Source organism: Prionailurus bengalensis, chromosome A3, assembly GCF_016509475.1.
Source record: "Prionailurus bengalensis isolate Pbe53 chromosome A3, Fcat_Pben_1.1_paternal_pri, whole genome shotgun sequence".
Classification (NCBI taxonomy): Eukaryota; Metazoa; Chordata; class Mammalia; order Carnivora; family Felidae; genus Prionailurus; species Prionailurus bengalensis.
Window position 1 is genome coordinate 133,774,757 of NC_057354.1, and position 22,141 is coordinate 133,796,897.

At 45.6% G+C, this 22,141-nt stretch overlaps 1 protein-coding gene and 1 long non-coding RNA gene across 4 annotated transcripts in view; one reads left to right on the forward strand and one right to left on the reverse strand.

Annotated features, from left to right (window-relative positions):
• Positions 1-13,669: 13,669 nt before the first annotated feature.
• LOC122497487 lies at positions 13,670-16,391 on the reverse strand. The gene is made up of 2 exons (XR_006301127.1): positions 15,849-16,391; positions 13,670-13,874 (listed from the first exon to the last, which is right to left on the reverse strand). It is a non-coding gene; the product is annotated as an uncharacterized LOC122497487 (long non-coding RNA).
• Positions 16,372-22,141, forward strand: part of ADAM17 (ADAM metallopeptidase domain 17) — a 52,997-nt gene continuing 47,227 nt past the window's right edge. For 2 of the 3 annotated variants that reach the window (XR_006301125.1, XM_043604564.1), the window contains exon 1: positions 16,461-16,713. Coding sequence is in view for 2 of the 3 variants with exons in the window: in XM_043604564.1 (XP_043460499.1) it covers positions 16,617-16,713 (97 nt within the window). In the remaining variant the exon portion in view is untranslated. Of the gene's footprint in view, positions 16,714-22,141 lie in introns of all 3 variants that reach the window. The other variant, XM_043604563.1, reaches the window with a different exon arrangement.

The window sequence follows — 22,141 nt, forward strand, 5'->3', positions numbered from 1 at the left end:
CTTCCACTGCGGTCACATAGAGGAATTAAGCCCTCTTAGTGAGGCTCAGGTTGACGTTATTTCTGAGTGTGTGTGGATGTGTATACTGGAAGTGAGCGTGTGTTGTGAAGCTACCTGCCATTCATTCCACACCAGCTGACTTGAATCCGTCAGGCCCCTGAAGGAGACTTGACCTCTAGTTTCTCATTTTGAGCTCCCATCACCAGGTTTTTTTACCATCTGGACTTGGCGAGCGCTCTTTCTCCCTCCTAGACCTGAGGGTCTTCAGACAAGGCTGTGTGTTTCAGCCATCGCCCCTCGACATAACGCTGTTCTTTCAGCTATTGTGGAACTCGGATTCACTGGAAAGGTTTTTCTTTTTTTCTTTTTCTGGTTTATTTTTGAGAGAGAGCACGAGAGCGGGAGGGGTGAGAGAATCCCAAGCAGGCCCCACCGGAACTCGAACCCACGAGCCGTGAGATAGGACCAAAGCAGAAATCAAGAGTCGGATGCTTAACTGACTGAGCCACCCAGGTGCCCCGTCACTGGAAGGATTTCTGAAGACTTGGCATTCTCCGACTCTGCAGCGCCACCACTTGAGAGTTGGCACTCTGAATGGGACCAGATTGTTAACTCTTCCAGGCTAGACTTGCCTCTTCCCACAACTGCAGAACACGAGGGCCGGTGACCTAGTGGAAACAGTGGCGGCCTGGAAGCGTAAGGTCTAACTTAAGTCTTCCTTCGTTTGTTGGTTGGTTCGTTCGTTCATCCATCATCCACCCATCCATTCACTAACGGAGAGCCTGCTAGGAGCCAAGGACGACTGGGCACTAGAGCTGGGAACTTTCACTCCATAGCTGAAGAGTCCTTCTCTCCTCATCAGCTTTCTTCCCTGTGACAAAGATAGACCCCCTGTTCTGCCCGTGAGCCTCTTTGTGTTAGCGTTTCCAAGTGTAAAGGATTTGGAATAGATGCCTGTGGAACACAGGTGGAAAAGAAGCCTAATTTCAGAGTTGGAAAGCTCCAACAAAGTGAAAAGGCTTGCGGATAAGAAAATCGACCACACTTTGAATAGACCTATTGCCCTAGATTTTCAAGGACGCAGACACAAAAAGAAAATGACAGTGTAACTTGGGAATGCAAAGTTAAAAAAAAAAATTAAGCTATAGTTTTGCTTCTAATTAGCATTCTCTGATGGAATAAAATGGGGAGAGGTCATTGTGTTAAAATAAGAAGAGTCGAGACCCAGAGAACAAGCCAAGAAGAAATGCCTCTGTCTCTCAAGAGTTAACTGGTGAGTGATTGATGGTGCCTCCAGGCCATAACTAATCAAATGTTAGCACATCAGGAGTACTTGGAGGGCTTGCTAAAACAGGTTTTGATCTAGTAGGTGTGGGGTAGTGCCCTTAATGTGCCTTTGTAACAAGTTCCCAGGTGATGCTGATGCTGGCCAGGACTTGGTACTTCTAGAACTACTGCTTTAAGGAAGTTTGAACAGTTCTTTAAAGCCAAAGTAAAGATCCAGTGAGTTTCACAGCAGGGGAGTAAAGTCAAAGGATTCTGGGTAGAGCAGCACATTGTGAAGCTAATGAAGGAGAGGGTCTTCCTTTCAGCCGCCGGAATTGATTGGGTTGTGTGTGCCCAAGAGCACCAGAGGCCCTCTGGATGACTGCCTCTGTCCTTTCATTGCCCATATCAACGATTTTGTATTAAGGGCAAAAATACAGGTTTACTCTTACCCTGATCAAGCAGGTTTCGTGATTTGACAAGAGGCTGAGGCGATGAGTTAGTAGACTTGATCCTTAAAGTCTTAGATAAAGAGATTAGGGATCTGGCTGGTATGAGGCCAGAGGTCTACATTCGGTATTAACGGGAGATCAGTGTTGATGGGAGATTGGCCTCCATCTTGAGGCAGGGGGCCCAGGAACTTGTTAGGGCATCTTGTGAGCTAATGGTTCTGTGAGTCGCCGGGGTCAAGCTGAGGGCCCAATATTCCTAGCACAAGCTAGAGCACTTGAATTCCTTCCTCTATTTTTATTCACCAATCCCTCCTGCTCCTAAATTGTTGATTTTAAAGCAAAAGTAAAATACGAGTGAGACTTTTAGGAGACCGAATAGGGGCGCCTGGGTGGCTCAGTCAGTTAAGTGTTTGGCTCTTGGTTTTGGCCCAGGTCGTGATCTCTCAGTTTCGTGAGTTCGAGCCCTGCATCGGGCTCTGCACTGGCCACACGGAGCCTGCTTGGGATCCCTTCTCTTCCCCTCTCTCTCTCTGCCCCTCCCCAGCTCGATCTGTCTCTCTCAAAATAAATAAACTTTAAAAAAAGATCTAATAGAAGAAGTAATATGCAGTCGTTTAGTATTGTGTTCACATATTTCATGTGCCTTTAAGGTGCAGGGCTGTAGAAAAGATGAAAAGGCTATTTCAGACCAAACCACAAGGGTTTCTTGCAGGGTGACAGATACCGCAAAGTGAGCTCTGCACGTTTTGCTTAAGTTTCTAATAGATCAAATAATGAGAAGGATAGAGAAATGATGTTCAAGTCTTTGTTGCTCACCTAGTATATTTCCAATCCTGTGTTTGGTAACAGATTTGAAAATCTCTAAGGGCTGGCTTCACCTCTCAAGTGAGGAGATGTGCGTCATGAATGCACGGGACACCAAACACGCCAAAACGCAGTTCCTGCCCCCACGCAGCGGCTCAACATACTCATCAGTGAATGAAATGTGTGCGGTGTGCTAACAGACGTCAGAGTTTAGGAATGGGACGTGAGTGCAGCCTACGGAAGTGTGGGAAAGTAGGCTCAGGTCCGTTTTAGCACCTGGCAGAAGAGTTCCTGGATGTCTGACAAATCCCACAGGTGCTTGTTAGGCGGGTGAAGTGAGGTGGCTCTGCATTTGAATCTTGTGACCTTGGGCAAGTCACTTCAAATGTGAACCGGGGATGATGCTTCAAAGGGTTGTTAGAGGATCAGAAGAGAGAATGTGTGCATCGTGCATGCAATAGATACCTGATTTTGAGATCCCAGCCCTTCTGCCAGGTGAACAAAACAAGGGAGCAGGCAGTGATAGCACTTGGGAGATGTTTCCATAATGTACTGTGTTTCATGCCACGGTATCGTTCTGCCCTAATTCTTTATCATGAAATTATTGCTCTTGGCTGAAGTATTTTAAAGCAAATAACAGGCATCATGTATTGTTTACTCCATAATTCAGTGTACATCTCCTAAGAAATACAGTGTCTTCGATAATAATGGCCATTTTCACACCTAACAAAATCAACATTCATTCTTTGGCATCGTCTCTACAGTTCGTAGTCCTACTGCCTCGGTTGCCTCAAAAATCTATTTTTAGTGATTTGTTGGAATCTGGGTTCAGAGAAGGACCACATGTTGCATTTGTGGCGTTTCACATCTCTTAATCTAGAGCGTGCCTCTTTCTTTGGGTGGGGACGTGGGCTTGTTGCAGAAGCAGGGGTAGGTTCCTTTAGACTGCCTCCCATTTTAGATTTGTCTTTTGCTTCCTTGTGGTTTTGTGTGGCTGGTTTCTCTATCCCCCATCCATATCTCCTATAAGTGGAGGTTAGCTCAAGAGGCTGCATTAGATTCAGGTTCAGCTTTTCTGGCAAGAAATCTAGAACTTGTGCTGTGTCAGTGTGGCACATCTAGAGTCGTGCTTGTGGGTCCTTATCAGTACTGCTCCCTATACCTAGCGTGTCCTTTCCTTTTCTGTCTAGCAAGTTCCTATTCATCCTTCAAAACCTTGTTTCTTTGAAGGAAAGCTAGAAGAGACCCGTTGCTAACTCAATTCAAAGTGAAGAAAACTTCCTGATGGCTCCAGGGAGATGTCACTTCTTAGGTAGAAATGGGATGCTAATCACTTCCTCCTCAATTCTTCAAAGCTTAAACCAGAGTAAGAGAGATCACAAACCCAAATTAGGCTGCCCTCTTTATCTTTCTTTCCTTAAGAATCTCAAGAGCAAATATGCCCCTATATCTCCAGGAGCTAAGAGCTCCTAACGGTAAAAGGGAACATTGTATCCTCTCAAAACTCCCAAAACTCACTTGAATTTTGCCTTAGGCGTTTGCCCTGTTATTGAGTCAGCACATTGGAGGTGAAAACTGGTGAATAGCTGGTGGTCCAGCTGTTCTTTTTGTATATATTGTGCTGCGTGGACGTTCCTGTCACTATCTGTTGGACTGCACACTCCTCTGTCAGCTAGCAATCAAAAACCAGCCTGTCTCAGCTGGGGCCCCGTTTTAGGAGTTGTCTAAAGGGTTAACCACCGTTGGGGTGGACAGAGCCCCAAATTGGAGATCAGAGAGGCCTGGGCCATCATTCCTGCTATTAACTTGCTGGGGACTTTGAGAAAATCTCTGGACTTCTTTCTGGAAAGTTCAGAAACACTATGACGATGTTCCAGGAGTATTTCAAACCCTGCTTTGATCTACATAAAATAGGTATTTGCATTGTTTCTGCAAAAGATTCCTTTGGGGGATAGAGTGCTGTGGCTAAAAACAGCATCACCAGACCGGATAACAACTGCATTCCTTTGTATATTTAAAGTTGATGTCTATGTCACTAACTGGAGTTTTTTTTTTTTTTTTTCTTTTAAGATTTTTTTTTTAAGTAATCTCCACACCCAACATGGGGCTCCAACTCAACCCTGAGATCAAGAGTCACATGCTCTACTCACTGAGCCAGCTAGGCTCCGTGGCATCTTTAATGGATGTCTGCTTCGAAGTTATTTCTAGAACCAGGCAGAATATAAGTCAATACATAGTTAGATTGTCATATTGACGAAGCATCAAGGGCTGTGCGTGATACCAACAGTAAGCCGCAGCGTCAACTTACTTGTCTGATCTGTACTGCTTCAGAGTAAGCCAATAAATAAATGGTAATGTCCCCCCACACCCACCCCCCCAGGCAACTCTGTTATGTTCTGTCTCTTCAGTGTGACCTGTCCCTCTGAAGCAAAGCACAGGACTGCATGGTGACCATGCAGGTCAGACCAGCAGGTGTCCCTGGTTTTCATGTATAACCTGAACAGCATGGAAGTGACAGTGCTTCCTTCTGTTGCCTAGATTCTAGGATGTTTTTATAAGCAGATCTCATTGATCAAGATCCTAGACCCTGACCTCATGGCTCCCTGCAGCAATGCCGTGGTCAGCTAGGTACGCTGCCCACTGCCCAACTACGGACACCATTCCCATCAGCTACAACCGGAGTGCCACCCCCTTAGAGCAAAGGAGTCTGGAGCACAGATAACCCCAGCTCTGTCACTTCTTCCTCCTAAACCACATTATGGGTAAAAGATCCACTTTTGTATAAAAACAATGGGCTCATTCCTTATCTGCCAGGACTCCCCAAGCCTCAATCTGTTTCTTTAATAAACTTCTTGAGCACCAACTGTGGATGGGGTTGCACTCCTCGGGCCTCCAGCCAACCTGTTTCCCGAAAACCCCTGAGCTGTTCCAAAGGTGTAAAAAGCACTCCCGGAAGATCCTGACGCTCGGTTCAGGGCGCACTTGCCTCCAGCTTTGCTGCTCTGCTCTCAGCCTCCTGCAGCCTGATGCCTCGGTTATCTTATGTGTGACTCAGACAGGCTCTCTGCCAGCAGGCGAGGCAGGGGGGGAGAAGGGGCAGGAGGCCAGGCACACAGCTACTCCATCGGAGCCTTGGCAAGTGGGCGCAGAGGTTAAATCGCTGGGCTAGGTCAAAAACGTGGGAGTTTCTTCTGGATTTTATTGTTCAACCTCAAGCAAGAAGAAACTGGAATTTGCCCAAAAGCAGAGAACACATCCTTCAAGACTGTTAACCAGTTACTTTATTTTCTGGGAACAGATTCGTGAACTAAGGTTCCTTAAGTGGAGTCAGTCCCCATGCCCAATAAACGTGTTTTCTCTGAACAGTGTATGGGGGCCAGGACAAGGAAGAGTTTTTCCCCCGACTGAACAGAAGCAAAGAGCTTGGGTCCATGTCTAGCGTGTGACCTGGCTTCAGGGCTTCTCAGAGAGAATGGAATCAGTTGAAGAATAGCGATTAAATCACTAGAGCTTTCATATTAAAATTTAGGAGCCTGGAGGAGAAGGGAGGAGAAGAAAATGTAAACTATTCTCTTCTCTGCTGGCTACCTGACATCATCATCCTCCATCAGAACGGCTTTGGAAGACCGAATATTTGCAAAATGTGTGGTTTTTCTGTTTTTCCTTTTATCATTCTCCTGCTCCAACAAATTGCTTTAAAATGCTACAGTTATGGGGCGCCGGGTGGCTCAATTGGTTAAGCACCGACTTCGGCTCAGGTCATGATCTCACCATCCTGAGTTCGGCCCCGCGTCTGGCTCTGTGCTGACAGCTCAGAGCCTGGAGCCTGCTTCCGATTCTGTGTCTCCCTCTCTGCCCCCTTCCCACTCGTACTCTGTGCCTCTCTCTCAAATATAAATAAAAACATTACAATTAAAAAAAAAATGCTACAGTTATTTTCCCATATCGCTACCTGACAACATCAGCCTCATTAAATCCCTACAAGGTTGGTACTCTTCACTCCCTATTTTAAACACGAGGTAACTTGTCAAAGTAATTGCCAAGTGTTCAAGTCCAGGCTGTGTGGCTGCAAAGTCCATGCCCTCCTTTCTAAGCCACAATGAAATCCTCAAAGAACAGAGCAGAAACTTAGCAATTATGGTATAATAAAGGATGAGCTGTAGCTCCTGGACCAGTCTGCATTGGTCCTTCTGCTCCCTTTGCTAGGAGGGTTGCTGTGGCAACGACATAGCATTTGGAAGAACCTGGGGAAAGTGCTGAATACTGTTGAAATTTATTAAATCCGCCTCAAAGCTTCACTTAGTTGGGTTTGGATTAGGGGATTGACTAATTCTCAGGGTGCAGTAAAAATTGTCTCCATGGGGGGCGCCTGGGGGGCGCAGTCGGTTAAGCGTCCGACTTCAGCCAGGTCACGATCTCGCGGTCCGTGAGTTCGAGCCCCGCGTCGGGCTCTATGCTGACAGATCAGAGCCTGGAGCCTGCTTCAGATTCTGTGTCTTCCTCTCTTTCTGCCCCTCCCCCGCTTATGCTCTGTTTCTCTCAAATAAATAAATGTTAAAAAAAAAATGTAAACTCTATGCCCATCCTGTGGCTCAAGCTCAACCCTGAGCTCAAGAGTCGCACCGACTGAGCCAGCCAGGTGCCCCGACTTCAACTGTTGCCTCAACATCATTACATGGGGGGGGGGGGGGAGACTTCTCTTTCATATGCACACTAGTCATTGGATTTAGGGCCCATCACAATCCAGGAACACCAACTCTCAGCTTGATTAGATCTGCAAAGACGTTATTACCAAGTAAGGTCACATTTGCAAATACCGAAGGTTAGGACTTGAACCTATCTTTTAGAGATGATACGATTCTACCCACTCCAAGCATTAAAATGGGAAATTGTGGGGTATCTAGCTGTCAGATAACTTACTGATAGTTATTTAATAAATACTGTTGAATTCCTCATGCACAGCAGTGTTACTTGCTATGGAAGGCAGCAGGATCCTTGCCTTAGGAATTTTGCTCTGGTGAAGAAAAGTAAAATATCATCAGTAGACAACAAGACAGGTTAAAGCAAATATTGACGATAAAAGAAGCAAGAAACATGCCATGAGAAGACATTAAGCCAGTGCTCCCTAGACCAGTAGAGGTGTTGGTGGAGGGCAACCAGAGGCAAGAAAGTCACTTCAGAAGCTGTTAGACCAGTACAGAGGGGAGGTAGTGAAGGGTCCCGCCGGACAATTACCTTGGACACCAATTAAGCAACCTCGACTAGTGCTTCCCTACAGAATGAAATATTTTGAAACAACTTTATGAAATCTAAAAAGTACAAAGTTGGGGCTCCTGGGTGGCTCAGTAGGTTGAGTATCTGATTTTGGCTTGGGTCATGATCTCATAGTTTGTGAGTTCGAGACCCATGTCGAGCTCAGTGCTGACAGCTCTGAGCCTGGAGCCTGGTTCGGATTCTGTGTCTCCCTCTCTGCCCCTCCCCTGCTTGAAGTCTGTCTTATTCTCTCTCAAAAATAAATATAAACATTAATAAAAAGAAAGAGTAAAAAGTTAATGTAGTTGAGGCACCTGGCTGGCCCAGTCAGAAGAGCGTTCGACTCTTGATCTCAGGGTCTTGAGTTTGAGCCCCACCTTGTGTGCAGGGATTACTAAAAAATAAATAAACTTAAAAAAAAAAAAGTTAACGTAGCTAAATGCAGTGTGGTATCCTGAGTTGGACTGGGAAACAGAAAAGAACATTAGTGCTAAACTGTGTGATCTAATTAGTGCTTGCTAGGGGCTGGGAGGTGGGGGTAATGGACAGTGTGGGTGTGAATTTCTCTTTGGGGTGATTAAAATGTTCTCGAACCAGATAGTGGTGATGGTTGTGCAAATACTGAATGTACTGAATGTCACTAATGGTAAATTTTATGTGTTTGATCACTATTTTGAAAGGCCATAAAAAAGATACATTGTCCTTAAAATTGTGAAATCCGATGTTAATTTTTTAGTTTTGACAAATATGATTATGTAAGATGTGAACATTAGGGGAAGCGGAGTGATGAGTATGTGGGAACTGTGTGCGAACTTTGTAAATTTTCTGTAAATCTAAAATTATTCCAAAGTGAACATTCTATCTTTTTTTTTTTTAATTTTTTAACGTTTTTATTTATTTTTGAGACAGAGAGAGACAGAGCATGAATGGGGGAGGGGCAGAGAGAGAGGGAGACACAGAGTCGGAAGCAGGCTCCAGGCTCTGAGCCATCAGCCCAGAGCCTGACGCGGGGCTCGAACTCACGGACCGCGAGATCGTGACCTGAGCTGAAGTCGGACGCTTAACCGACTGAGCCACCTAGGCGCCCGGTGAACATTCTATTTTAAAGAATTAACATGCAAAAACTGCCTGAATCCAGTAGTGTCTTTAGGCCAATATCACATTGTGTTTTTGTTTCTATGTACCTTTCATCTTTGAAATAGAAGTCCTTTGAGGGCAAATGTTGAATGTTGGTCTCTTTGGTACCATTTTTCACCCCAGCTTTATTGAGGCATAATCAACAAATACAAACTGTGTATTTAAGGTCTACAACATGATGATTTGATACACCTATACATTGTGAGATGCTTTCCACAATCAAGCTAATTAACACGTTTATTACCTCACAGAGTTAATTTTTTGTGTGTGTGGTGAAGAACACATACTCTCAGCAAATTTCAAGTATACAATACAGTATTAACTAGTCACCATACTGTACATTAGATCCCCCGGAACTTACTCATTTTGTTTTTTAATGTTTATTTTTGAGAGACAGACCGGGGTGGAGGGGGGGGAGGGGCACAGAGAGAGGGAGACACAGAATCCAAAGGAGGCTCCAGGCTCTGAGCCGTCAGCACAGAGCCCCACGCGGGGCTCGAACCCACGAGTCATGAGATCATGAGATCATGACCTAAATCAAAGTTGGAAGCTCAACCGACTGAGCCACCCAGGTGCCCTGGAACTTACTCATTTAAAAACTGAAAGTTCGAGGCACCTGGGTGGCTCAGTCGGTTGAGCTTCCGACTTCGATTCAGGTCATGATCTCACGACATGCGCGTTTGAGACCCGCGTGGGGCTCTGTGCTGACGGCTCAGCCTGGAGTCTGCTTCGGATTCGGTGTCCCTCTCTCGGCCCCTCCCCGACTCGTGCTCTCTTTCTCTCAAAAAATGAATAAACATTAAGAGAAAAAAAGAGGGCACCTGGGTAGCTCAGTCGGTTAAGTGTCTGACTTTGGCTCAGGTCATGATCTTGCAGTTCATGGGATCAAGCCCCGGGTCAGGCTCTGTGCTGACAGTTCAGAGTCTGGATCCTGCTTCAGATTCTGTATCTCCCTCTTTCTCTGCCCCTCTCCAGGTTGCACTCAGTCGGTCTCTCCCTCTCTCAAAAATAAACATTAAAAATTGAAAAAGAAAAAGAAAAAGAGTCCCTTCCTTAAAAAAATGAGTGAAACTGAAAGTTTCTTTTTTTTAAGGTTTGTTTATTTATTTTGAGAGAGAGAGAGACAGAGACAGAGACAGAACATGTGAACAGAGGAAAGGCAGAGAGAGAATCCCAAGCAGGCTCCATGCTGTCAGTGCAGAGCTCGACACAAGGCTCTGTCTCACAAACTGAGATCAGGACCTGAGCCAAAATCAAGAGTTGGAAGGACATTCAATGGACTGAATCACCCAGGCACCCTGAAAGTCTGTGCCTTTGACCAACGTGTCCCATTCCCACCCCTCCCAGCCCAGCCCCTGGCAACTACCATTCTACTGTCTGCTTCTTTGAGTTTACCTTTTTAAAAATTCCACGTGTGAGTGGCTTTATACATATACAGTATTTGTCTTTCTGTGTTGGATTCCTTTCACTTAGCATGATGCCCTCCAGTTTCATTCATGTTGTTGCAAATGGTAGGATTTCCATTTTTAAGGTTGAATAATATTCCATTGTATGTGTATACCACATTTTCTTTATCCAGCCTTCTGCCCATGAATACTTAGGTTGTTTCTGTACCTTGGCTATTGTAAATAATGCTACAGTGAACATGAGGGTGTGGATGTGTGTTTGGGACAGTGATTTCATTGCCTTTGGGGATATTCTCCTTAAAAAAAATACTAGTAGAATTACCAGATTTTAAACATTCAACAACTGAGTTCTGTTTTTCTGAAAAGTGCTAAATAGAACAGGTTTTCAATTAAGGTCGCTGGCCACTGAAGATCTGGAGGGTAATTGGCGATAGCCTCCTCTCTGGGGCCTGTCAACCCAAGAGTAATGACTTATGGCCACTTTAGACCTGAGGTAATTTCAAACCAGCACAAGTTTCCATTTTTTCTCTTTATCCAATCTATTCTCTGTGTTCAGTTATTCATGTGGTTCAATTACTCTGAGATCTCAAGGGAGAGAGAAGGGATTTAAGAACAAAAAGAACCAACACAGCTCCCTTTTTTCTTTAAAAAAAAAATTTTTTTTTTAACGTTTATTTATTTTTGAGACAGAGAGAGACAGAGCATGAACGGGGGAGGGTCAGAGAGAGGGAGACACAGAATCGGAAACAGGCTCCAGGCTCTGAGCTGTCAGCACAGAGCCCGACGCGGGGCTCGAACTCACGGACCGCGAGATCGTGACCTGAGCTGAAGTCAGACGCCTAATCGACTGAGCCACCCAGGTGCCCCATAGCTCCCTTTTTTCTATGGCGTATGATATATATATATAGGCAGTATGATACCTCTGCTCACAATGTCCAGTGATTCACTACAAATAATCCCATGATGAAGATTCCTAATAAGAAAAAGTCATAAGGGGTGCCTGGGTGGCTCAGTCGGGTAAGCATCTGACTTCAGCTCAGGTCATGATCTCACGGTTTGTGAGTTCAAGCCCCACGTCAGCTCTCTGCTGACAGCTCGGAGCCTGGAGCCTGCTTTGGATTCTCTGTCTCCCTCTCTCTCGGGCCCTCCCCAGTTTGCGCTCTGTCTCTCTCTGTCTTTCAAAAATGAATAAATGTTAAAAAAAATTTTTTCATAAAAAAGTCATGAAAATAAAGTGTGTGGGGGGCGGGGAGAGGAGGGAGGAAAAAAGAAATGGTTACTAAAATTTTAGAAATGAATCTCCTTGAAATAATATTTTCAACGAAATGATTGGTTTTCTTCTCGCATTGAACCTGGGGGGAAATATTATTCCAGTTTCTATCAGGCCTGGTTCTTTTTTTGCCCATTAAAAAAATCCAGAAAAGGGGCGCCTGGGTGGCGCAGTCGGTTAAGCGTCCGACTTCAGCCAGGTCACGATCTCGCGGTCCGGGAGTTCGAGCCCCGCGTCGGGCTCTGGGCTGATGGCTCAGAGCCTGGAGCCTGTTTCCGATTCTGTGTCTCCCTCTCTCTCTGCCCCTCCCCCGTTCATGCTCTGTCTCTCTCTGTCCCAAAAATAAATAAACGTTGGAAAAAAAAAAAAATTAAAAAAAAAAAAATCCAGAAAAGAATCATCTGTTTATCAGTGAGGATCCTCAAATATTCTGCTCTGCTCCATGCATGGTATATTTTTCATGTTTCTTTCTAAAAGACCCTGCAATGGGTTAAAATTTCTGAACTAAAATCTTGGAATCTAGAATTCTTGGTGTATAACTTTGTATATAGTCGTGTTCCAGGAATGGCATTTGTTATCTGATGGAGATTTGTGAATTGATTCACGTTTCTTGAAGTAAGTGCTAGCTTTACAGAGACTTGTTCACTGGCAAAAAAAAAAAAAAAAAAAGCGTACAGATGTAGGAATAATTAGCATTTTAGAAATGGAGTGAGGAAGGCACTATTCATCTATAAGTACTGGTGGGATTAGGACAAGAGTGGCTAATAAGAGAAATAGAGCTAGGATGACAGAAGAAGTAAAAAAATAAACCAAAAAAAAAAAACAAACCAAAAAAAAAAACAACTCAGCTAGAACCAAACAGCTATCTCTCTGATCATTTAGACAAAAGATCTTACCAACACTTGTGTGGATTTGGTAGTTAACTCCAGAACCAGATGTAGCTATATGCGTTTAGTATTTGTAAGTATTTTACTTTTTATATTTTCACATTTTTTTTTTAAATGGTTATTTTTGACAGAGAGAGCATGAGGGAGGGAGGGACAGAGATAGAGGGAGACATAGAATCCGAAGCAGGCTCCAGGCTCCAAGCTGCGAGCACAGAGCCCGATGCGGGCCTCGAACTCACGAACAGTGAGATCATGAGTGAGATCATGACCTGAGCTGAAGTCAGACGCCCAACTGACTGAGCCACCCAGACACCCCATTACTTTTTATATTTTATTCTCAAGTTCACTTGCATTAAGTATATAATTATAAACAATTCAGTTTATAGCAGATCAGTGAATCTCAAGTATCTTTTACTTATCTTTATTGAATTCTAAATTAAAGGAACCACTTCTGGTGTTAAGGAAAGGAACCTAGTGTTGCAGGATTTTTTTTACCACAATACCTGGGATTCGTTGTCTCACCGCTTGGAAGAATGGAGAGGTGGAGACAGAATGAGCAGCGGGCAAAAGTTTATTAGAGTATAAGATTAGAAAGGGAGAATAGTAGGAAAGCTCTCTTTACAGAGAGGGGACTTGCGAAAGCGAATGCCTGTGACTCTAGACAAGGGTCCTTGTTTTATAAGGTTCTGGTCCGCGCCCACCTCCCCTTCCCCCTCGTTCCTTCCCAGGTCCTAACCCTATTGGCCGGATAGCTCTGGGTGTTGGGTTGTCCATTCCTGATTGGCTCGTGTCCATTGAATGAGGGGTGGCCTATGGCCTCACTTAGGTCTTTTGTCAAACTCCTGAGGGGAACCCTGAGGGGGAGTAGGTGGGATCTTACAGTCTTAAGAGGAAACTTGAGGGGGTTTGCTGTGTTCAGACACGCCCAGCATTATTCCAAAATGGGTGTCCCCCGGCCCCAGGGACCTCAGGCTCTAATCTTTCCCTCTCTGCCTAGTGAAACCTATTGTCTCCTATCATACTAGTCAACCTGCTCCTGTATTTTTTTAAAGCAGGCCCTATGCCCAATGTGGGGCTTGAACTCATGACCCTGAGATCAAGAGTCACATGCTCTATAGACTGAGCCAGCCCGGTGCCCCTGGCTGTATTTTTTTTAAGTGGATAATTGTGGCTGTGTAACAAATGACCCCTACCTTAGGAGCTTAAAGCAACGTTTATTCTCTCCCGAAGTTTCTGAGGGTCAGGAATCAGGGAATGGCTTAGTTCAGTGTTTCTGCCTCAGGGTCTCCAGAGGTTGCTGTCAAGCTGTCGGGCTGAGGGACTGTGGTCACCTCATAGCTCGCCGAGGGCTGGAGAATTCACTTCCAAGCTCACTCATATGATCTTCAGCAAGTCTGACCTAAGAGAGAGTGAGCAAGCCAAGTGAGCACATCAGATGGAAGACACAGTCTCTCACAATCTTGGCAGTGAAATACCATCACTTCTGCTGTATGCTGTTGGTCATACAGCCCAACTCTGGGTCCAGTGTTGAAGGGGATTGACTATACAAGAATGTGCGTATCAGGAAGCAGGGATCACTGGGGGCTACTGGGAGGCCAGTGGCCATGGAAGCTATCAGATCTCTGATATTTATATCCCATTGGGTAAATGCGAAAGAAGGACTTTTAACAAATTCAATTTTAAAAGGGTTTATATTATGCTGGAAATTTCGTCCTTTCATCCTGATCAATTCTTTTCGGGATAAGAGAATAAAAGCTTGGAGACAACTGGCTCAGACTCCTAGTTTTCCTATCCAATATGTCCCTCTTATCATGTTCCTCTGACTCTTTACCTCCCCCACGTGGTGCTCATTCATCTTATTTTACTTATTTATTTATCTTATGGACAATGAGAAATGAAAGACAAACATCAAATTGGAATTTGGGTCCCGATTTGTAAACGGGAGAGATTGCTTCGAATTCCTGAAAATCTAGGACTTCTGGATATGAAAAAGTAGACCAGGAGCTTCACTTCTACTGGGCCACTGGGCAGGCATAGCTGGTAAAGCAGAAGACTCCTGGATTGTGAGTTCAAGCCCCACACTGGACATGGAACCTACCTAAAAAAAAAAAGGGCTGCCTGGGTGGCTCAGTTGTTTAAGCATCTGACTCTGGCTCAGGTCATGATCTTGTGGTTTATGGGTTGAGTCCCGCATCGGGCTCTGTGCTGACAGCTTGGAGCCTGGAGCCTGCTTCGAATTCTTTGTCTCCCTCTCTCTCTGCCCCTCCCCTGGTTGCACTCTGTGTCTCTCTCTCTTTCAAAAATAAATAAACACTAAAAAAATTAAAAATGGCATTTATGAAACAGCTAAGTGTTTTCTATGAGCAAGTGTAGAGCCGTGGAAGACACTGAAAGAATATAAATGAAGATCTAAATAAAGTTTATGAGCTGGAGAGTATGGTGCCTAGGTGTTCAAGAAAAAAAAAAAATTGTACACAATGGTCACATTTTTTGGGGAAACAATTTTTTTATTTTTAAAAAATGTTTTTTATTTTGGGAGAGTGCACACAAGCAGGGAAAGGGCAGAGAGAGAGGGAGGCAGAAGATCCAAAGTGGGCTCTGCTCTGACAGCAGAGAGCCCCGATGCACAACTCGAACTCGTGAATCGTGAGACCATGACCCTAGCCGAAGTCGGATGCTCAACTGACAGCCACCCAAGATACAGTTTTTTCTTAAGTTGGGTACAATTTGCAGAGGCAAAATTCTGCCTACCTTTGACTAGGCATGCAATCAGTGTTTCTATTTAATGAAGGCCTACCCCAGATGAACCAGTTGCAGTGAAACCAAAAATGCACAAAGCCAGTAACTATGGATAACAACGGTTGGAAAAGATGCTGAGGTTTTACTAAGGCCCTACCACAATGAACCTAAATTTAAACCATCGTTTGTGTATTTTATTAGGAGCTAGCCTTGAAAGTTCACCAAGCAAGGCTATATTCTATTCCCGACAAGTTATCACTTCATAATGGAGAAAAGGCTGTTCCACTCACTCTTAAGTGGGAAATGTGTTATGTCCTACTTGTATAAATCTTAGTTGAACCAAAATAGCAATACGCATCAAATGTTATTAGAATGTTTTCTTCAATACTATAAACACTCAACTACTAAAATTATGCGAAGGATTGCAACACAAGATACAAACTGCTTTGGGAACTCTCCAATCTAAGCTAAACGAACCAAGCAGGACTGACTTTTTAGAAAGCTGGCTGGAAGATTCTAGCTCCTGTACTCACAGATGTGGAGGAGTTAGGGCTAGGATCCTAGTTTCTGTAAAAGCTTGCAGACCCTCTACCTACAGCGGGGCCAACGAGAAGACTCGCGTCCAGAAGGCTACCTTTCATTTCCCGCCACCAAGCCTTGTTGATCACAAGGGACGCCGCCGGTGGCCGCACGTTAGGCGCGGACGGCCCGCCTGCACACCCCACTTGCGTCCGGGAGGCTGGTCTCCCAGGACCCTGGCGCGTGGACAGAGATTCTCCCGGGTCAGAAGCTGGGCCGCCTCCAACCGGCGTCCCAGCCCAGGCGCCCCTCGCGGTAGGCCCTGGGCCGCAGGGCGCTTTCTACAGCCGTGGAGTGAAAAGCGTAACGGGGATCCTAACCAGACGTGGGACTCAGACGACGGAGGCGGCCCGACGCGCCTCTGAGGGCCTAGTCACGAGCTCCCGCCTCCCTGGCGGCGGTCACCCGAGGACAAAGGCGAGGCCCGGATGGGTCGAGTCAGGCCGTGTAGGCGCCGGCCGCGCCCCTGGGGAGACGGAGCGGGGGGGCGGAGGGGCGGTGAGGGGGCGGGGCGCCGGCACGGGGCGGGGCCAGCGAAGGCCTCCCGGCATGCCGCGCAGGGCCAGGCTTCCGGCTGTGGGCGGTGTGGGGGCCGGAGGCGGCCGGAAGCGGGTTGAGCCGCCTTCTCCGAGCGCTTCCTGCACTTCCGGGGACCTGGAGCCGAGGTCTAGAGTCTTCCGGTAGGCGGCGCGGGAGGAGTCAGAGTCTTGAGGGGCCGGGCCGGGCGGATTCCCTTCTCTCCCAATGTGAGCAGTGTCCTGAGCGCCCCCCCCGTCAGGCGAAGGCTGCCCAGAGAGCTGGAGCCGGTGGCCGGGCCGGGAACATGAGGCAGTGTCTCCTCTTCCTGACCAGCGTGGTTCCTTTCGTGCTGGCGCCGCGACCTCCGGACGGGCCGGGCTTCGGCTCCCCGCAGCGACTCGGTAAAGACCCGGGAGAGTTGGCTTAGACAGGCGCCGGGCGCCTGGAGCGCGCTGCTTTCGGGGAAGAGCAGGGGAGCAGGATCTTTCAGGTGTTTGGGGGCGGGGTGTTGGAGGACGGTGGCGCGTCCCTAAGTTTTCAGTGCAGGAAGGGGGTGTGGCTCTCGGAGTTTAGGGAAAGTAGGAGGACCGGCTTGACTTTCTGAATGGGAAAGGAAGGGATACTGGAAGGGGCCCCTGGGTGACTGAGGCCCGGGGAGGGGTCGGCCTCCTGAGTTTGTGTTTGGGGAGTAGTTCGGGAAAGAGGGAAGCACGGGGCGGGGGGGGTGGGTGGGGGTGGTGTTGGCTCGTGTTTGGGGAGGGAGATGTGGTGCAGGTGTCTGTCCTACTAAGGGGTTCCTACCAAAGCCGGGACTTGGTGGAGGATGGGAAGGGCCCAGAGCCCCACAGCTCTCCCTGGCTCTCCAAAATGAACTAGAATTTCTGCTGTAGGAGGTACTTATGTAGTAATCTGGTCGGAAGGCGGAGACCGGAGAGCTCAACCTTGAGTTTGTGTTTTGCGAACTTTTAAGCAGGTACTTATTTAAATTGTAGCTTATTGGAGGTGCTGGGAGGAGGCGCTTAAACCTACCAAGAGGACTTTTTGATGCTGCGTGAAAGCCTTCCTTGCCATTTTAAAACAAAGAAGTTCTCAGAGACGACCAGTTGGATCCGTTTTGAGCCCAGAAAGTAGAGGGTTCTTATTTAGATTTTCTAAAGAGGCTGGATTTTCAGGATGGACGTATATTCAGAGATGTGAAGTTCGTGTAAAGTTACAATGTCCTAGGGTCTTTTACCTTCCCCAAGTTGACATGTAACACAGTTTAATTAGTAATTACATATGAAGCCTACCTAGTATATTTTCCCAGCGTGCAGGGTTGATTTTTTCATAGTTGTATTGGCCCCCAAATACCACCGGGATTCCATATATAGTGTTGTGACGATTGAGACACCACGTGGGCTTTCTTTATAGCTAATTAAAACCTTCACATTAGTTTGCCTGGCAATTCTTTTATTTAAGGGGAAGAAATTGTAATTGACTGAGAGGGTATTGAAGGTGTTGAGTGTCCTCCCTGGAACAACTGCTTTGTGGTTATCTCAAATTGAAATGGATTACAGGTGAGTAGTAGTTTAATGAACCACAAGGGAGCTCGTTAGGAAGGGCCGAGATGCGATAAGTCAGTACAGACTGAAGGGGAACTTTGAGGTAGGGGTGGTCAGGATGGAGGGATAGGGTAAGGATCTACGTCGTAAGGATAAATGTTAATAAAAAGAACGGGTGTTTTGAGATATTAAAATTATACTTTCACCAGTATAACACGGCTGTTTCACTTTTATTAACACGCTCTTGTTCACAGCTGGAAAGTCAGTAGCATGTGAATCCTAAGGGTGCGCACAGAGTGGAGGACAACCTTACTCTCTAGATGAACCCTCTACAGCATTTACAGATCGCAGAAGTGTGTGTGTGTGTGTGTGTGTGTGTGTGTTTGACGGTGTGCTTTGTATTTGTGAGCTGGCACCACTAGTGCCAGGAAAATGCATAGACTTATCCACGTATTCACCAGATGTTAGAAGAACACGTAGCGTATGCAATAGGAAGATGAACAATGTTCATCTTGACGAAGCTTTTGCATCAGTCGTGTAGAGAGGTCCAAACGGGCAGTTCCAAAGCAACATGGAGGAGACTGATACAAGTGCCTCATGGCAAGTATTGTTACCACGAGGAGGCACCCGACCTGGCCTGGGAAGGTTATGGAAGCTCCCTGAGGGAGGTGATACTCAGAGCCCAGACTTTAAGTTTAGGTAGATGAAGAGGGAAAATAAGGACACTCCTGGCGGGGGCACTTAGAGGCTGTAGAGTTGCAAGGAATCTTAGAGATCATGTTTTAGTTTTTAAAATAAAACAGAAAAAAATGAATCTAAGGAAGGTGTAGTGAGTTGTCCCGTTGTCACAGTGATAAATATATGCCTTGTGGGTATTCTTTCTTTTGAAGAATGACTGTGTGTGTGTGTGTGTGTGTGTGTGTGTGTGTGTGTGTTTGATGGCTTAGGATGTGATTGGTTGCTTAACTGCTCAAGATCAAAGAATAGTTTTATAGTTAAAGAGCATGGTTTATGGTAGCCTACTTATTCTATAAATGCTACTGTAACCTCAGTATTACTTTTCTTAAGTAAATTCTACCCCCGACATGATGCTCGAACTCACAACCCCAAGATCAGGAGTCACATGCTCTACCGACTGAGCCAACGAGGTGTCCTTCAGTACTAAATATTGATTGGGATTTGACAACAGTCTTTGAAGGATAGAAATATATACTAGAATCCTGGCTTTTGAAGTACTCCATGGGACACCCAAGATGATTTCGATTGAACTGTTACGAATTGCATAATTCAGGAAAGTTATGAGTCATGTGAACTTAGTCACGATGATATCTTGTTGAAGTTGCGGCTGGGGTGTATAAGTCTCACTCTGATTTCAAAAGTGTTTTCCTTTTGTGTTACTTTTAATAAAAGAGGATGTAGTGGGTGGAGGGAAAAAAATATAGGTCATAGATGAGGGATGAAAGTTTGTATCAGAAACGTTTTGAAATTTACCTTGAGGTTATTGGTGTGGGGATTCTCCACATTGCAGTGCTTGTTTCTCATTATTGGCCACCATTTTGCTCAATGGTTTGACATCTGGCTTCCTCTTTTGATGTTAATTTTGCTTACAGGCTGCATTCCTTTGAAACCGAAACACTTAACCACCCTAACTGCTCCAAGAGAGATTTAATGCCAGTCTGCTTTGAACTAGTCAAAGAGATAAACTGCATTTCATTGAGAGAAATCCCTTTGGCCTTTACAGAGTTTTCCAGAACAGTAAGTGTAGGTGTCCTCTGAGGCCAAGGGTGGTTGATTTTTGGGTTCTTTACCAATTTGTACTTGTGAGAGATGGTGTTTTCAGTTAGAAGTATAATTTAAAGAAAGTCTGAAAAAAGACTGATAGAGGGAAGGAGGGACCAGAGTAGAGAATAGATTTTACTGAGGTAGGGAAGTGAAATCAAATGCTTTTTTTTATATCCCTTAACTTAGTCCTAAAATTAACCAAGGAGAGTGGTATCTCCCTCCCACACGTTTCTTTTCTTTTCTTTTCTTTTCTTTTCTTTTCTTTTCTTTTCTTTTCTTTTCTTTTCTTTTTTCTTCCTCCCCTCCCCTCCCCTCCCCTCCCTCCCTCCCCTCCCCTCCCTCCCTCCCCTCCCCTCCCACATGGGTTGGCGACTTTGCCAAGTCTCATCTGCTGCCCTCCTTTCACTTACATATTCTAATAACTAGTAAATATGTATCTCCGACTTAGACTTGTCCGAAGCTCCACACTCCTGTATCCAACTGCCCACTTGATATTTCTGTCTCCTGTTCACAGGCACTTCAAATATAAGTGTAGAATTACTTACCATCTATTTGTTTGATGAGAAGAAAGTATTGGGTACAGTGGTTAGGAATAGGCGGAGGTGCTGGAAGGTGTGGAAGTAGTTCACTGCCTATTTTGGATTTGCATCCCTTTCAGCTACAGAGCTGTATGGACGGATCTCGGTTTCCTTACAGGTTCCCTTGGGTTGTGCTAACTTTTATTTGGGCTTAGAGTTGCCATGTGGCTGGTCTTGCTGGAGAATCTTGGCCCTGGTGAAGAGTTCTTGATAAGGAATTATTGAGACAGCTCATCCTCCATCACCCCTAACTGGTGTATACCCATGAAATTGAGTTTTTAGTTCCCAGGCTCTGGGGTCCACTGCCTGGCAGAGAGCACCGCTCTCCTTTTTCTCATCCTTTAGCCCCAGCGAGGGATTTACCCACATCCAGAGCCTATTTCACAGTAACCTGGCCAGGCCACTCGCTTCTCCCGCATAATTTGGGGAGTCCTGAAGAGCGGTCAGGTCTCCTGTGTCTTCTGCACAAGCAGACTAAATACAGCAGTCCTGCCTTTTTCCTTTTCACGTCTGACATCAGAAGTAGGAGCATGACACTCATGTGTCACTTTGGGGAACTCTGTACTCCACCCAGCAGAGCAGTGGTGAGTAGGCCGAGGGCTACAGGGGTTCTGCATTATACTTGCAAGTTACGCAATTTATTGTAAAAAGAAAAATCAAGTAAAAGTCCACAGATGTTCCCAGACTCTTCTCCTACAACACTTGATTGTTTAAAAATTGGTTTTATCATAGAAGTGTTGGCTCTGGGCTTGATGGAAGAAATATGGGTATAGTTTGTATCAGTCAGTGGCCATAAAAGCAGGTCCCAGAGATGAAACAGTTTGGGTGTAAAAGCAGGATGGAATGGACGGTGTATCAGATCTATAGGCCACTTCACACCTACATGGAGAAAGCCAGTTTACTGCAAGCCTGAAGCTCCAGTTTTCTCCTCCTCCTTTGAGAACATGTAGAAGGAATGAAGTATCAGCTGCTTTTTACTGCTCATGTCGGTGTTGAAAATTGTATAAAACAGATTTGCTTTCTCTGCCTGAAATCACTATGTGACTTATCACTGACAACTGCAAAAGTATGATGAGTAAATGCAGAAAAGTCTTACGTAAAGGAACAGTGTAATTGCAAACTGTATAAGAAACAAGATATAGTATGGAACTCCAGAATCTTTCAGCATCCAGCTGTCCCCCATCGTCCCTTCCCCCAAACCTGCTCCTACTCGTGTTTTTGTTTTTGTTTTTTTTAAATATCTCCGTGAATGTGGTGCCACTATCTACCCAGGTACCCATGCCAGGAACCTGGGGGTCTTTTCGTGATCTCTGCTTGGATGGCTTGTCTGCTTACTAGCCAATTTCCCAGACTCCGGTCTTGTTCCCCTTTAGCCCACTTTCCACACTGCAGTCACATTGAAATTTCTTATAGCTGTTGCCTTATCTAGAGTCCAAAATCCTTAATTTAGTTCCATGGCCTTTCTTGACCGAATTCTGCCTGCCTCCAGTCTCACACCTCTTGTGTCGTTCTGTACTCCAGCCTCAGTGAGTTACTTTCATTTCTTTGAGTATTCTGCTCTGTTTCCCGTGGACCTCAACGTATATGTTAGGCCTTCTACTTAGAACCCTGTCCTTTCTTTCCCTTGGTGGACTCGCCCTTTTGGTCTTGGCTTCAGTACTGTTCCCTAGGAAAGCATCCTTGGCTTGCCAGGCGGGAGTCATCCTGCTCTGTCCTCCCATGACTTCTTGCAACTTCCTCTCCCTGGGTACCTGACATACTTTATAATTTTTTTTTGTATGGTGGTCTTCTCTCCAGTGTTATAATTCTATCAGATACCTATTCCTCTCTATTATATCCCTAGTGCCTGGAAGGTGGGATATTTTCAACAAATGTTGAATAAATGAGTAGGTGGGGTCTGGTGGAAGGGAGGAAAACTGTGCAGACTG